The sequence below is a fragment of the Chiloscyllium punctatum genome, chromosome 7 (assembly GCF_047496795.1).
Source record: "Chiloscyllium punctatum isolate Juve2018m chromosome 7, sChiPun1.3, whole genome shotgun sequence".
NCBI classification, from domain to species: Eukaryota; Metazoa; Chordata; class Chondrichthyes; order Orectolobiformes; family Hemiscylliidae; genus Chiloscyllium; species Chiloscyllium punctatum.
In genome coordinates, this window is record NC_092745.1 from 36606181 (window position 1) to 36621516 (window position 15336).

The 15336-nt window shown below is 40.5% G+C and overlaps 1 protein-coding gene across 5 annotated transcripts in view; it reads right to left on the bottom strand.

The window, feature by feature from the left end:
- The window catches only part of cep350 (centrosomal protein 350), a 166295-nt gene that overhangs the window by 61655 nt on the left and 89304 nt on the right, over positions 1-15336 (bottom strand). For all 5 annotated transcript variants that reach the window (XM_072573397.1, XM_072573399.1, XM_072573394.1 and 2 more), the window contains exons 16-23: positions 14876-15108; positions 13810-13973; positions 13421-13531; positions 10493-10624; positions 7556-7716; positions 5672-5794; positions 1976-2148; positions 1373-1569 (exon numbers count right to left, since the gene is read on the bottom strand). In XM_072573397.1, the coding sequence (XP_072429498.1) occupies positions 1373-1569; positions 1976-2148; positions 5672-5794; positions 7556-7716; positions 10493-10624; positions 13421-13531; positions 13810-13973; positions 14876-15108 (1294 nt within the window). The remainder of the gene's footprint in view (positions 1-1372; positions 1570-1975; positions 2149-5671; positions 5795-7555; positions 7717-10492; positions 10625-13420; positions 13532-13809; positions 13974-14875; positions 15109-15336) is intronic.

Consider the following 15336-nt stretch of genomic DNA (forward strand, 5'->3'; position numbering starts at 1 on the left):
GAGCCTATTCCACCATTCACCCAAATCATGGTAATCTTCAACATCATGACAAACCCCTGTCTTTGTCCCATAACCCTTCAGCATTTTGATTAAAAATCTACCAATCTCAGATTTAAAATTTGCAACTGATTTCAAATCAATTGCTGTTTGTGGAAGGGAGTTTCAAACTTCTTCCATTTCTGTGTGCAAAACTGTCCCACAATATCACACCTCAATGTTCTGACTCTAACATTTTATCGATTTAATCTCTCTTCTTAAATTAAGCCTTGGAATCCAAGTATCACTTCAGTAAATCTACCTTGCACTTCCACTAAGAGTGATTCTCTTCTTAAGCCATGGTGCCCAGCCCTGATGGCTTAGTCTGAACCAGGTTTTGAATTGTTGAAGCATTTGTTTCTAATCCTTTGTTTTTGAGTCTTCTTTGGACATAAATGAAGGGCTTATGCCAGAAACGTCGATTCTCCTGTTCCTTGGATGCTGCCTGACCTGCTGCGCTTTTCCAGCAACACATTTTCAGCAACATTCCACTGGCCCCTTGATCACTTTTCTGAGCCTGTTTGTGACATTTTCATGAACTATATACAGCTGGATCACCCCCATCAAGTTTCTTTGAACTCCACGCTCTTGATTTTCACAATCAAGAAATATCCTATTTTGATCCAACCTCTCACTTGTCGACACAAACTCGTCTGTAGATTTTTCATTTACTTAATCAAAATTGCTTTCTGATTTTATGCTTCCATCTACCTACACTTGAGATTGCTGCTAATCTGTAGAGTGGCCTCAAATTTTGAATGTGGCTTTCCTTTCATTATGAAAAGCAAATAGATAGGGCACCAACATAGATTCGTACAGGTTATCTCTAACCATATCCTTCCAATTAGAGTATCTCTTATCATCTGCACAAAAGCCTCTTGTTCAAATCAAATTCCTCTGCAAGCGCCACTTGTCTTTTCCATCTTATTACCCCCACCTTTAATGGACAGTAGAAAGTTATAAATTCAGGGACATACTTAGCAGTCAAATTTAGCTTGTGTTTACCTGACTAGGTGAGCAAGGAATCCCAGGAAATATTAATCTTTGTCTTCACAAAATGATAACTTGATCACAAAGATTAACAAAGTAAAAGATGTTTTCCTCTTTAAAATTTATAAACTCTGGCCATGTTGTTAGCAAGTGGTACTTATTTTTTGAAAAAACAGCCGCCACCCAACAGTTGGCTTACACTCATTGCCCCATTTGCTCCTTGCCCTCTACATCTGAATCTCATGACAGGATACCTAGAAGATAGAGAGGAGCAACAATTCCAAGCACTGAGATCCCACTAATTGGCTCCACCACTCACCCTTGGCTAACCATTAGGAGAACTCACTTTTACAGCTATTGAAGCCGATTGATCCTGCACTATGTCCTCATCGGAATCATCCTGCTGGCTGCGTTTCTTCTCCATATTAAAGCGGCGATGGCTCTCTGATGGCAGAAGGGAACGGAAGGATTTCTCTTCAATCTCATCTTCAGTCATAGACTCATCGAACTTAAGGGAGTACTCAGTGGCAACAGAAGCAGAGTCTGGAGAGACAATAAATGATTCACATTGTTCTTTGTTATTTTCCATTGCTCACTGAAAGATTTAAAACTTGAACATGAAATTAAAGGCTAAGCTAGAATTCTTAGATTGATTATCTGCTCAAGGACCAGATATGGGTTACAATTATTGATTCAACACATTGTTTAAGGGGATATGTGGAAGTTTCCCTATCCACAACCACAGATCCAAGGGAAATACAAAGTTGGATTGAATAGCTTAAGCACATGACTGAATAAAGGAATCTTGCAATAAATCAGTGCAGAATATGTGACTATTTGACCCACATATCCTTTGGGTATGGAAGGAGTGTTTACGTGACAATTGATTTGATTGATTCTAATTTAGGTCATGAGATCAGTGGAAGGACAAAACGTCATTTCTGATTACCTTTCTCATCAGGTAATGAAGGCACACTGTCACTGTGGATCGAGTCGTCTGCTGCTGTTTGAACCACCTCTTCAATAGAGCTATTTCCCTTTATACAGCGGGAGGTTCTGCTTTTCTCCAAGAATGGCAAAGAAGGGCTGTCTTGTCTACTGCTACTGCTGCCGCTGCTGTTGCTGTAGTAAAGTCACAGATCAACACAGATGCATAGATTTAGAACACAAAAACAGGTTCTCAGTATTTGTGATTTACACAGGCTGCCTCCTGTGTCTCTCCACCTAAACCCATCAACATATTTTTCTTTGATCTCTTGTATTCCAAGCTTCTTCTTGAATTCATCTGTTATTTACTTCAATTATTCCTGGTGGTCTAAGTTCTACATTCTAACCCCTTTCTGGGTAAAGGCTTTGACTTCCCACCCCCTGCAAATTCCCTGCTGGATTTAGTAGTGGCTTCAATTATACCCACAGCTCCAGTGGATAGCTTCATTCACAAGCAGAAATATATTTTCTTTGTCAACACTATCAAACCCCTGTGTAACTTTAGTGACCTCGACCATGTCACTTTTTCAACGAGACAAGACTGTTCAATCTTGCTTGATGGATCCAAATTCAGTTTTGATATAACTCCAGTAAATAGTCTTAAAATATTCTCTGCTGCCTCTACATTCATAATCCAATATGAAGATCAGAACTGTTTGCAGTGCTCCAAGGGTGATCTGTTCATAGTTCTACGCATATCTAACACATCTCCATTCTGTAGACCTAGAAATGCTCAACTTTTCTTTATAACCTTATAAACTGGTGCCATTTACTGCTAGTGGCTCCTTTCTATCTCCAGACCACACTGCCCTATTTAAGTACATATTTCCAAAGAGGAAGTGGTCTCTTTATTCTTTTGACCACAGTGTACTACCTCACACTTGGGCGGGCATAAACTTTCCACAACTTTGACTGGAATATTCCCTTAACCAAATCTTCCCAACAGTAAGTCTTTCTAAAAACAAAACTCCAATATATTAATGTTCTTAAACTAGTCAACCATTTATTATCTGAAAAGCACTAACTGTTCAGCTCAAGTTTGAACAAACGTTCTCTGCCACAGTTATTAAAATGTCATAAGCTGAACTACAACCATTCTTTGCATTCATACTCATTGGAGGCCAAGAATGAGAGGTGGTCTAACTGAGGTATATAAAATGGTCAAGCGATTGACAAAGTAGATGGAGAGAAAATAATTCAATCTAAAATGAGTCATAATTTTACAAGAAAGGGGAAGTTGGAGCACTTGCCTCTCTCAGAGGATCGTGAATCTGTGGAATTCACTGCCTCAGAACCCTGTGGATTCTGGGACATTATGTCTCCTCTTTAAATTTACTTACAGATTGTTAATTAGCAATGGGTTGAAAAGTTAAGGAGAGCTGGCAGGAAAGTGGTGTTCAGGCCAAGATAAGATTAGCCACAACTGTATCAAACGGCAGAGCAGGTACGAGGAGCTGAATTAATAATCCTGCTCCTAATTCTTATGCTCTTATGTTCTTATTTCAAAAGGAGGAAGAAAGAGGAATGGAATAATGCAAGGTGTTTAATGGACAAGGAATTGGAAAGACTATGGTAGGCTATTTGATTTGGTAACGTGAGCCACAATACCTCCAAAGTAGTGTCAGCAGAGCAGCTGGCCCAGGCACAGAGAAAAGACTTATGTCTCCTTTGTAGCATCCTTCTCCAACTATCCATTTCTCACCTCTGCCTTATTCCCTCCTCCCTAGCTTTCAGCCTGAATCTCATTCACCTATCACCTTGCAGCTTTCTCCAAACCCACCATCACTAAATCCTCCATCAACATTCTGGGGGATTACTACTGACTAGAAATTGAACTAGACTAGCCATATAACTACTGTGGCCACAAGGGAAGGTCAGAGGCAATAAACCCTATAGAAAATACACTACTTCCCAAATCCCTGAAGCCTATCCACCATCTACAAGATGCAAATCAGGAGTGCAATAGAATATTTGCTACTTGGCTAGGTTTGGGTGCAGCCACAAGAACACTCAAAAAGCTTTACAGCATCTGGAAAAAGCAGACTGCTTGATTGGCACCACATTCACCCCCTCCACCACCAATGCTCAGAGCAGCAGTATGTATTATTCGACAAGATACACTGCAGAAATTCATAATACTTCGATGGGATCTTCCAAACCCATGACCAATGCCATCTAGAAGGGCAAGGGAAGCGGATTCACATGAACACCACCACCTGCAGGTTCCCTTCCTAACCACTAACAACTTCCAGCAGTCCTTAAGTGTCATTGGGTCAAAATTCTGGAACTCCCTCCCAACAGCACTACCAGTCGGCCTACAACACAGACTGCAATGATTCAAAAAGGGAGCTCACAACCATCTTCTCAATGGCATTAGAATTAGGCAATGAATGTTCACACAGCCAGTGACACCCACATTCCATAAATTAATTAATTATTGAGCACCGCCTACTTCATTCCAAAACACCTCCATCCACAAATAGCTGTGCTTCTCAAACACAAGGCCTTGAGTAGATTGTGGTAACCCACAAGGATGCTGAAGCCGCATTTAGGAATCTCGAGGCCCTGAGCCATGTTCAGCAAGGGGTGGTCCTGAATGAACAATAATCCCCAGCGATTCACTCACTGCAGGCAACAGTGAAACTACCAGTTGCCAACTTTTTCACAAAGAGGTTGACCCATACATGGAATGAATAGCCACAGGAAGTGGTAGATGCAAGTACAGTTACAATATTTCAAAAGACATTTGGAGAGGTACATGAATAGGAAAGGTTGAGGAATATGGGTCAAATGCAGGCAAATTGGACTAGTTTAGTTTGGGAAATTTGGTTGGCATGGACGAGTTGGACCAAAAGGTCCGTTTCCATGCTGTATGACTCTGATTCTATTCTTTTCAGCCACAGTGGCATTTTGCAATTGCCCTAACATATGGTGTAATTGAACAAGTCAATGGAGGCTTTTGGCACCAGGGCCACAGGACTCTGTAGGTAAGGTACTGAGTAGGAGCTGCAATTTAGTGGGCATTTAATAAACAAAATATGGAAGAAATATAAGGAAATTACTGCAGATGGTAGAATCTGTACTGAAAACAACAAATGCTGGAGCTCACAGCAGGTCAGGCAGCATCCATGGAGACCAAGCAAGCTAATGTTGAGTATGGATGAGTCTATCAGAGCTCTGATGAAGAGTCATCTAGACTTGCAATGTTAGCTTGCATGCTTCACAGATTTTTTTAAAAATTGTTTATGGGATGAGGGTGTCACTGGCTAGACAGCATTTTTTGCATGGAGCTTAAGAATCAACCTCATTGCTGTGTGTCTGCAGTCACATGTAGGCCAAACTAGGTAAGGATGGTAGTTTCCTACCAAAAGGATTTAGTGAATCAGAAGGGTTTTTCCGACAAAAGAATTCATGGTCATTAGATTCTTAATTCCAGATATTTATTGAATTCAAATTCCACCATCTCCTGTGGCACAATTCAAACCCGGTTCTCCAGGATGTTATCTGGATCTTGGATTAACAGTCTAGCAATAATACCACGAGGCCATCACCTCCCCAGTATAATCTCCAGTATTTGTTGATTTCAATACTGAAGAAATGTGTTATGGATTAATATTGTACTATATAAAAGCATCCAAAGTGAACATAAAAAGCCCACCTCCGATCATGATGTTTGAGCCTGGATGACTCAGACAGACTGTCTAAAGAAGCGGAGTTATGCATTTTAGTGTCTGGCAGTTTCTCTGCAGGTCCAGCTGTCGTTGGGCTGCACTCATTCTTTCTGTGATGAAACAAAGAAAGAAACGACAATCAGCTACTTCCCGCTAAGTCTCTGGATTCAATTCCACCGCAGCCATAGTAGTTGTTTTTTAATTCAAACAATTTTTTATAAGTGAAAGACATTGCAGCAAGCTCATCACCTCCTGTCTCAGTTCAATGGGAAATTGGGTCAATACTACAGCACCTACTGTCCCTTGAACAGACTATCAGCTAATCTGAGTTTTCAATCTTGTTCTTTGGCAGGGTGCAACAGGTTTTGCATGGGGGAGCATGCAGACAGGACAAACCTCAATTATATTTGATACAAGAAAAGGCAATTCAGTTTAAATGAGAAGGATTAATTGAGATCAGGCCTCAGGTGAGGATACAAAATAATTAAGTTTGGAATTTCCAGAGACATCAAGATTGTACATTCAATTACTGAAGTTCGTCTCATGTTTCTTTCCTAATCGACCTAATGAGATGTATTATGACACCTCTGGAGCAGGTGGGACTTATCCAGACCTTCTGGCTCAGTTGGAGACACAATCAGCATCACAAGAGCACTTTGTTTTAGGCTGAGTAACTAATAAGTTAATTTGCCCAATTATCTTACTAATCTGGAAGATACTGTTACCACCCCAAAGATGGGAAATAAGCAAGGTACATAATGGGAGGTAAGATGTTATAACAGTCTCTAGCACAAGGGACAAAATATCTTCCAGCAGTTTTTTGTTCCTTCGATAGTTTGAAATTTGCAAATTTTCTGGCCTACAATCATCTTTGCAATTCTGTACATCTTTTCTTTCAATTTGATGTTACCCATAATTCCCTTAGCTACGCACCACTGTTGCCACCTTTTCATACTGCATTTCATATATTGTTGAGAATTATAAAAATAACTGCATATATTTGGCTGCTTCTAACATGCCAACCTACAGTCCGATTCCAATTTAGCCAACTACTACCTTATATCCTTGTGACTGCCTTTACGTTTAGATATTAGTTTAAGAACCAAATTCCTCACCATAAAGCTAAATTCTATTATGCTGCACTGAATCTTACCAAAAGGGTCTTTTAGTTTGAGCTCATTAATCAATCATACTGCCAGGTCTAAAATAGCTTGTTCCCAGATTGGTTCCAGAACAAACTGTGCCAAGAAAGTGTACAGAGCAGTCTACCTCAAATTGCTTCAGAAGGTAACATAAGCTGAGTGCACAATACTATTTTAACCAAGTGCCCTCTGAATACCAGGATTCTGTTGGAGCCCCAAAATTACTCCAGTCATAGAACAGAATGGAATCCCTACAGTGTGGGGACAGGCCCTTCAAACCAACAAATCCATACCAACCGGCCAAAGAGTATCCCGTCCAAACCTATTCCTCTACTCTATTCCTCTACGTTCACCTCTGGCTAATGCACCGAACCTGCACATCACTATGGGCAATTTAGCATGACCGATTCACCTAACCTGCAAATATTTGGATTGTGGGAGGAAACCAGAGAACCTAGAGGAAACCCATGCAGACAAGGGCGAATGCACAAACTCCACGCAGTCACCCGAGGCTGGAGTTGAACCTGAGTCCCTGGTACTGTGAGGCAGCAATGCTAGCCACTGAGCTGCCCCCTTTTTTCCTAAAAGACTGAGCGCATTGACCCTACTTCTCCCGATCATAGACGATAGCAAAAACATCAAAAACTGTACAACGAGTGACAAACCTCAGGGTATTAAGCCAAGAAGCTTAATATTATTGATCAGGTTGGGACAGTGTAAAAACCTTACCTGTCAGATTCAGCCCTGGTTCGAAGTTGGTTCATGAAGTCTGAATGCTGCTGCCTCTGTTGGTCCAACAGCATTGTCACTGGCACAGGAGCTGTTCCATGAGGTAGGTTTGTGGCAGTCAGAGATCCTGCAGCAACCTGCGCACATGCCAACTCAGTCATCTAAACCAGCAAGAATTAGTAGAGCACAGATTAGAAGACAACTTGGATCACATTTTCCTTTTGAAATCTGAGGCCCCTATTCAACCCATCACACCTCTGCTGCCTCTTTGAAATAGCAATTTGACTGGACCTCTGCTCTCACAGTATTGCAAATAATTTCTTTTTGGAAGTATTCAAATTAATTTTGGAAGTTAATATTGAATCAGCTGCCACCTCCTTTCCAGATGATCTCAGCTCTTCTTTGAAACAGCAAAAAACAATGCGAACATCATTAAAATTGAAGCACCCAGTGTTAAAAACTTCACATGTTCAGTCACTGTGACATGATTAATTTTTTGGACAATGCTTAGCAAAACTTTATTTGAGACAAAAAGGAGAACTAAGAGAAAGGTGAACCACCCGTGGTTAACAAAGGCAGTCAAGGAGAGTACCCACAAGGAAAAGAACGACTCAGCAGCGGATGACTAAAAAGGGAAGAAAATTGATCATGAAATTAAATTGACAAGAAACAAAAACGAACAGCAAGAGTTTCTACAGGTATATAAAAAGTGAGTAGCTAAAGTGAGCATCGAACCCTTGGAGGTTCTTCTGACTCGGGAATTGATAATGGGTACAGGGAAACAACTAATTTGAACTAATATTTTACATTGGTCTTCATGGAGGAGAATACCATTACCATCCCAAAGATAGCAAAAAAAAACCCAAGGTATTCATGGGAGGAAAAATGTTATTTCCAGTCTTTGTCACAAGGATCAAAGTAATGACAAACTGATAGGATTAAAGGTAGTCAGGACCTAATGGCCTGTATCAAACATTTTTAAGGCAACTGGCTGCAGAGATATTCAAGGCACCAATTGAAACATTCCAGAATCAGTGGATACAGGAAGCATCCAGTGGATTGACTTGTATGTTCAAGAAGTGAGGGAGACTGAAATCAAGAAACTATAGACTAGTTAATTTCATGTCTGTTTTGGTAAAATGACAGTTGATTATTAAAGGAAGAAATAGCAGGACATTTCGAAAAACTTATCAGTAAGCACAGTAGAATGGGTTTTATGAAAGGGAAACAATACTGGACAAATTTGCTAGAGTTCATTGAGGAGATAACAAGCAGGGCTGATAAAGGGGGATCCGATGATATTCCATATTTGGATTTTAAAAATGTATTTGATAAGGTGCTACATAAAAGTTTATTGCACAAGATCGGAGCTCACGGTATTGGGGGTAATGTATTAGCATCTACAGAGAATTGGCTAACTACATTGGCTGTTGCGGATGCTCCACTTGGAATACTGTATACAATTTTAGCTCCCATATTTAGGAAATGATAAACCAGCATTGGAGGCCATTCAAAAAAGATTCACTTAGCTGCTTCCAGGATGAAAGAGTTGACACATCAAGAATAGATGAACAGGTTAGGTCATTATTCAGTAGAGTCTAGACAAATAAGGGGTGATCTTATGGAAACAAGATTCTGAGGAGCTTGAAAGGGTAAATGTTGACTAGCTGCTCAAGTACTAGTGACATTACAAAAGAGAACATTCATTTAAAAAAAAGTAAAAGTTTTTTTCTCTCAGTGAATGGCTGGAATTCTCGAGCCCAAAGAATTGTGAAAACTAAATGGGGTAGTGGAATGGGTCTGGTTGGGTTACTCTTCAGAGGGTTTGGTGTGGACTTGTTGGGCTGAAGGGCTTGTTTCCACGCTAGGGATTTTATGATTCTATCTCAAATTTTTTTTTTAAAAAAGGGTAGATTCAATTTTTAAAATATTGAGCAGTAGAAGGCTATGAGGATCAAGCATAAAAGATGAGTTGTGGCCTGGTTTGCCCAGCCATGATCTGATAGAATGGGGGAGCAAGCTCAAGGGAACGAATGCCCTACACCTGCTCTGATTTCTTGAGGCTCCATTTCATGCTTCCTTTTCTCCAAAGGAGAGCATGATACAATGTGCTAAAAGATCTCAGATGTTGCGAAATGGAGTGAAAATGGGGTGTTTATGTACTGATTCCAATGGCATTGATCCATCAATCACAGCTAAGCAGTCATTAATACGAAGGCAATTCCCTCCATGAATAAAGGAAACCTACTATAGAGCTCATCCAAAGGGAATTCTTACCTTCACTAAACTCTTCCATCACATTTCCCAAATTTGTAACCTCAACTGTTTTCTTTTTTGTTCACTTCCAGACATGACTATTTCAATGTTCTCTTGACTGAACTTTCATCAACTTCAACACATTCAAAAGCTCCACTGACTGTGTCCCCTTATCAAGCCCCTTTTACCCATTATCCTCGTGCTTACTGATTCATGACTTGCCAACACCTTCAGTGTAAAAAAAATCCTATTCTTGCTAAGTCTGCAAGTTCCTTCAATCCTCAAAACATTTGAAGTCTCTATATTTCCCTATTTAAGCATTTTCATTTTCACCACCTCAGCTCAGCACCGATGCTTTGACCTGCAAGGGCATCAGCTATGCAATTCTGTCCAAATTTGGCTAAAATAGGAACATTTTCTTTCTTTCCAACATTCTATCCAACCTCTTTCTTTGACCAAGCAATTGGTCATCTTTCTTACTATCATATGATATGCTGTTAAACTTTGCCCTGCTCTTCCTTGGGACATTTTACTACTTTAGAAAAATGAAATAAAACGAAACTGCAGTGACAATTAACTCAACCTGTACAAGAGAAATTCCTTCAAAACTTCAGAATGTACTAGGTCTTCAGTATGACTGGGGAAAAGGGGCATCGTCTCAAGTACACTAGAATAAAGTACCTCTTTAACCTGACGTGCTGTAACAGCCGCCAGCCTAGCAACTTCCACCTGCTGAGTCATCATTTTAGTTGTCGACTCTTGCAGCATCTCTTGGCGAACCTGTACAAACTGCTGCAGAGATTCTGTATGTGCCTGAGAAGACAAAGAGAGGTTTTCACGTCCAGCAATTGATAATTCAGACACTTTAATGAAGAGACAGCACACTATTAAAATGCAATGTGAAATTGACTTTTGATCCAATAAGCACACTGCATTGACCTTGCATCATGTTTCATCATGCAACGTAAGCTCACTGACACGGCTTTTGCTTTACAGTCAAGCTTTTAAGCCTTTCCCTCTCCTCCAATGTCACGTATAAGCACAGTAACCTAGACATGGTGTGATTTTGTTTTTGATTACCAGTATTTGCAGACCTTTGTTTTTTTTTTATTTAACCTGGTCGTGGTATTGCGAGATTGAGTGCAACTCCCCATCATGGAAACAATCTTAAAACTAAAAACCGACAATTCAGAACTAAAAATCAGGAATTATTTAATTCATTCTCAAGATGTAGATATCTCTGACACTCACTGTCCAGCCACAACTGGCATTAAAAAGATGAAAGTTAGTGATCTTCTTAAACCATGGTAATCCATGTGGCTGCAAGATATTCACAAAGTAAGTTAGACCACTATAGGCAGCAAAGGAAGAGCAATACATTTTAAAGTCGCTCCCAGGCATTTGCCACCCTGATCTTCCAGGCAGTACAGGTCATGAGTCTAGATCTGTCAAAGGAGCCTTCAGTGAGGTATTGCAGAGCATCTTGTAGATGATGCACCTTGTTGCTACCGTATACTGATGACAGAGGGAATAGGCACTTAAGGTGGTGGACATGATTCGAATCATGCTGATGTTTTGTAATGGATGATGATGAGCTTCCTGAGTATTGCTAGAACTGCACTCCTCCAGGTAAGCGGGGAGTATTCCATCATAATGCTTTCGTGGACCTGTTCATTTCCAATCTCCATTTCTTCCTTCAAACACTCCTAAAAATCCAACTCAACAGAATTTTGAATATCTTGCATGACTTAGCAGCAACTTTTCTGTTTGATGCCTTTTTGAAGTATTGTGAGATGCTTTTTATTTTAAATGCTTTTTATCCAGGAAATTGCTGTAATGCGACGATATTGCATGTGTCTTGAGAGATCGGGGGACAAAAAGCTAAAGAACATTTCAGCATAAACCAGTGCTAAACCGAATTGCATGAGAGAATTATAAGGCTGATTGTTCTATTCTTTTTCCTATATTCCAATGACAAGTTGTAAATATGCACCCCACAATTCTGGTGATCTCCAGGTACGCCAAAGGCTTGCTTGCTAGTATAGTCCTCAATCGAAGAGCAATTTAAAAAAAAGCTGCAGTCCATTTTTATTGTCATGATCCTAGTTATTTTATTGGTTAAGTGGATACTTTTTATCCTTATGTTCTTACTCTCTCTGTATGTGTTCTACCAAAGAAATCGCAAATACAGTATTAGAGGCAGTTCTGTGCTGTGTTCCTCAGATGGGGACAATGTGAAGCAGAAACTGCTGTTTAAAGAATCTAAAGCTTTCACAGTGTCATTGACATCTTCAGGCCATTGCAAAGTCCTTCTCAGCCAATGGAGTACTTTCAAAATATAGTCACGCTGTTCAAGGAGGAACCTTTGACAAGCTCCTAAAAAGACAGCATCTACAATAGTGAGGAATTCATATTGATCAGGATACCAGAAGAACTTCCCTAGTCTTCAAGTATTAACACGGATCTTCTCCATCCACTGGAATAGAAGATGGAAACTTGCTTTAACGTCTTGCCTGAAAGGTGTCATCTCTAAGAACGCAGCAGTCCTGCTCTAGATTGTGTGCGTATGGTCGGCTTATATTCAAGTCGTAGCATGGGGCTTGAAACAAAATGTTTTCAAAGGCAGCTGCATTCACAACGAGATAAACTGACATTTGTATCACATCTTTACACTATAACATCCCACAGAAGTTCACAGAAATACGATTACAGAATATGACAAGTAGCCACAGAAGTAGTGCTTAGACAAAACATAGATCTTAAGGAGCTTTTTAAAGAAAGACAGAGACACGTTCAGGTTCAGTAAACAAATTTCAGTGCCTAGATGGTCAATAGTTGAAGGATTCACTGTCAATCATACACCAGCCTTTTTTTGAATTGTTCTTGGGTTGAGGACTATGCTGGCAAGCAGGCCTTTATGGTCCACCTAGAGATCATCAGTATTACAGAATGCAAATTCACGACTTGTTGTTAAGGCATTAAAACACAGGAGCAAACTTGCACAAGTAACTGAAAACAAAAGCAAGGATTGTATTGATTAAGCTTTCTGACTCTTAAGACACAGAATTCCAAGAGGTAAAAACACAGGAACCTGCAACCTTCCAAACTTACTCGCCCAAATCAAAGTCAGCATAGCCTCCCTTTGTCCCAGTTCCGTAACCTGCTCCAGCTCTACAACCTCCCTCATCATCGACATTCCTGATGTCATCTTGTTCAACCCCACTCCATCAATTTGTGTGTCAGTCTTTAGAATTCAGTCCTTAAGGTCTTAAGATCTGTCTAGGTTTTCTTTAGACTCTCAGAAATGTTAACAATTCTTTCTACCCACAGATACTGCTGAGTATCACCAGCAATTTTGCTTCTAAAACTGTACCTTCTACTGTCCCAATAGTTTGGGCTGGCCATTGATTTTCATGATATCTGCACGATGTGCTTTTGGTGAGAGGGACAGTTTTTCAGTACAGCAGAGCAGGATAGGGGTGAGGGAGAAGTTTGGCTTCAATGTTAAAAGCACTTTATAAATACAATTTGTTTGTTCTTATTGGACAGTGAGAAGCAGTCAACACTGAATTCCTTGCATTTCCAGACACCTGTTACATGCTCAAGTACCTGTACAGCTTTCTGTCTGGCTTCCTCTAGCTGCCTCTGACTTGCAGCAGCTTCCTGTTCGGCCTTCAACTTCAGCAGGGCTAGGTCATGCTCATGTCTTTGCTGCTGGGCCTGGACACAAAAAAAACCCGAAAAAGAGAGAGAGAGAGATCAACTTGCGCAGGTTCGATGCTGATATCTGTACATTTAAGATTAGGCATTGTCCTGGCACAACACAATACAAGGGTAAGTAACCTTAATCTCTAGTTTTGGAATAATCTTTGTTTTGCCCGATTTAACTGAAGAACATTTCTCAGAATATTGCCTGGTTTGGAATAATTCTTACAATAACGAGCACAGCCATTGTAACTTAAGACAATGTTATACAATAACGAGCACAAGGCACAGACCTTTAGGATCTGAGCCAATGATACAGTCTCTTGTTGAGCAAGGGCTATTCCCCGGGTCCTGTCTATCTCCGATAGCTGGCGGACGGACTCTTCTATAGCATCCAAGTAAGTGAGTTCAGCAGTCATGCGGTGTTGGAGACTTAGTGGGGAGCTGAGCATCGAGGCTGCAAAAACCAAAATGAAAAGTATAATTACAACTTTTACACGTAGTTAAATAATGCATTGGGATCATGGGGTTAACTGCACGCCTCTCCAGGATTCAAAGCAAGTTTGGGAACTGTGTAGTAATTCCTAGAAAATGGCAAGGTACAAGACATTGAAATTTTCATGAGATTCACAAGATACAACAAATAGCAAAGCGTGCAGAAGATCCAAACCCAATCATTGTATTTGGGTCCTGGTGAATGATCAGGAATGCAACAAAGGTTCACCAGACTTGTTTCCAGGACATTCTCATGGAGAGAGAGTGGGAAACTGAACCTGCATCCTCCAGCGTTTTGAACTGATTTAATTGAAATCTACAAAATACTTGAAGGGTAGATGTAGGTAACGTTTCCCCCATTGGGGAGTCTAGGACCGATGGGACAACTTAAAAATTAGAACATGTCACTTAGGTCTGAGCTGATGATAATTCTGTTGTTACTTGAGGGTCATGAACCTTTGGAATTCTCTACTACAGTGAGCTGTGAAAGCATAGTCATCAAGCGTGTTTTATGTAAAAATTGACAAATTTGATTTCCAGTGCACACGGTTATGGGAATAGGGTGGCTAAAATGATACTGAAGCACTGATCAGCCATGATTGTACTGAATGAAAGGGGATTCAACAAGCTGAATAGGCTACTTCTGCTTAATGTTCCTCAGACAAGATCCGACCACTTGAATGAAAAAGCACCTGTTTCCACATCACGTGACACCTCACCATTTCTTCCAAACATCTCTATGCCTGTCACTTCACCTTGGTTGTCTACTTACTCAGGGTTTAATTTTAAAAAAACATACTCCCATGGCGATGTTTAGGACAAACAAATGACAGTTACAGAAAAGATGATTCCGAGAGTTCCAACCTGCAGCAGAGGATGTGGAGGGCCTGGCTGCAGTAACACTGACGTCAGCAAGTTGCGGTCTGTAGCCTAGAGAAGGTGAAGGTGTGGAGATAGTAGCAGGCAGCTGCCTGATCCCCTCTCTGGATGTTATCACTGCGTCATTCTGAGGAGTCCTCTGTGACATGGAACTCACAGTGGAATGGAACGATGAAGAGCTTGTGCTTTTCTTGGCCTTTGATGACTCCCCGTGAGCACTGAAAGCACAAAATTTACACAATTACAAATTTTGACAACTGCCAAATACGAGACATCACTTAAACCATTTAACACTGCAGATTTCATGCCATCAAGTATCTGTACACTGAAGCTCTGCTTTAAACAATCTGTAGGATTTAGTAGGCATTAGGGATAAGCAGAGTAAAAAGTGTGGCGCTGGAAAAGCACAGCACGTCAGGCAGCACCGAAAGAGGAGAGTCCATGAT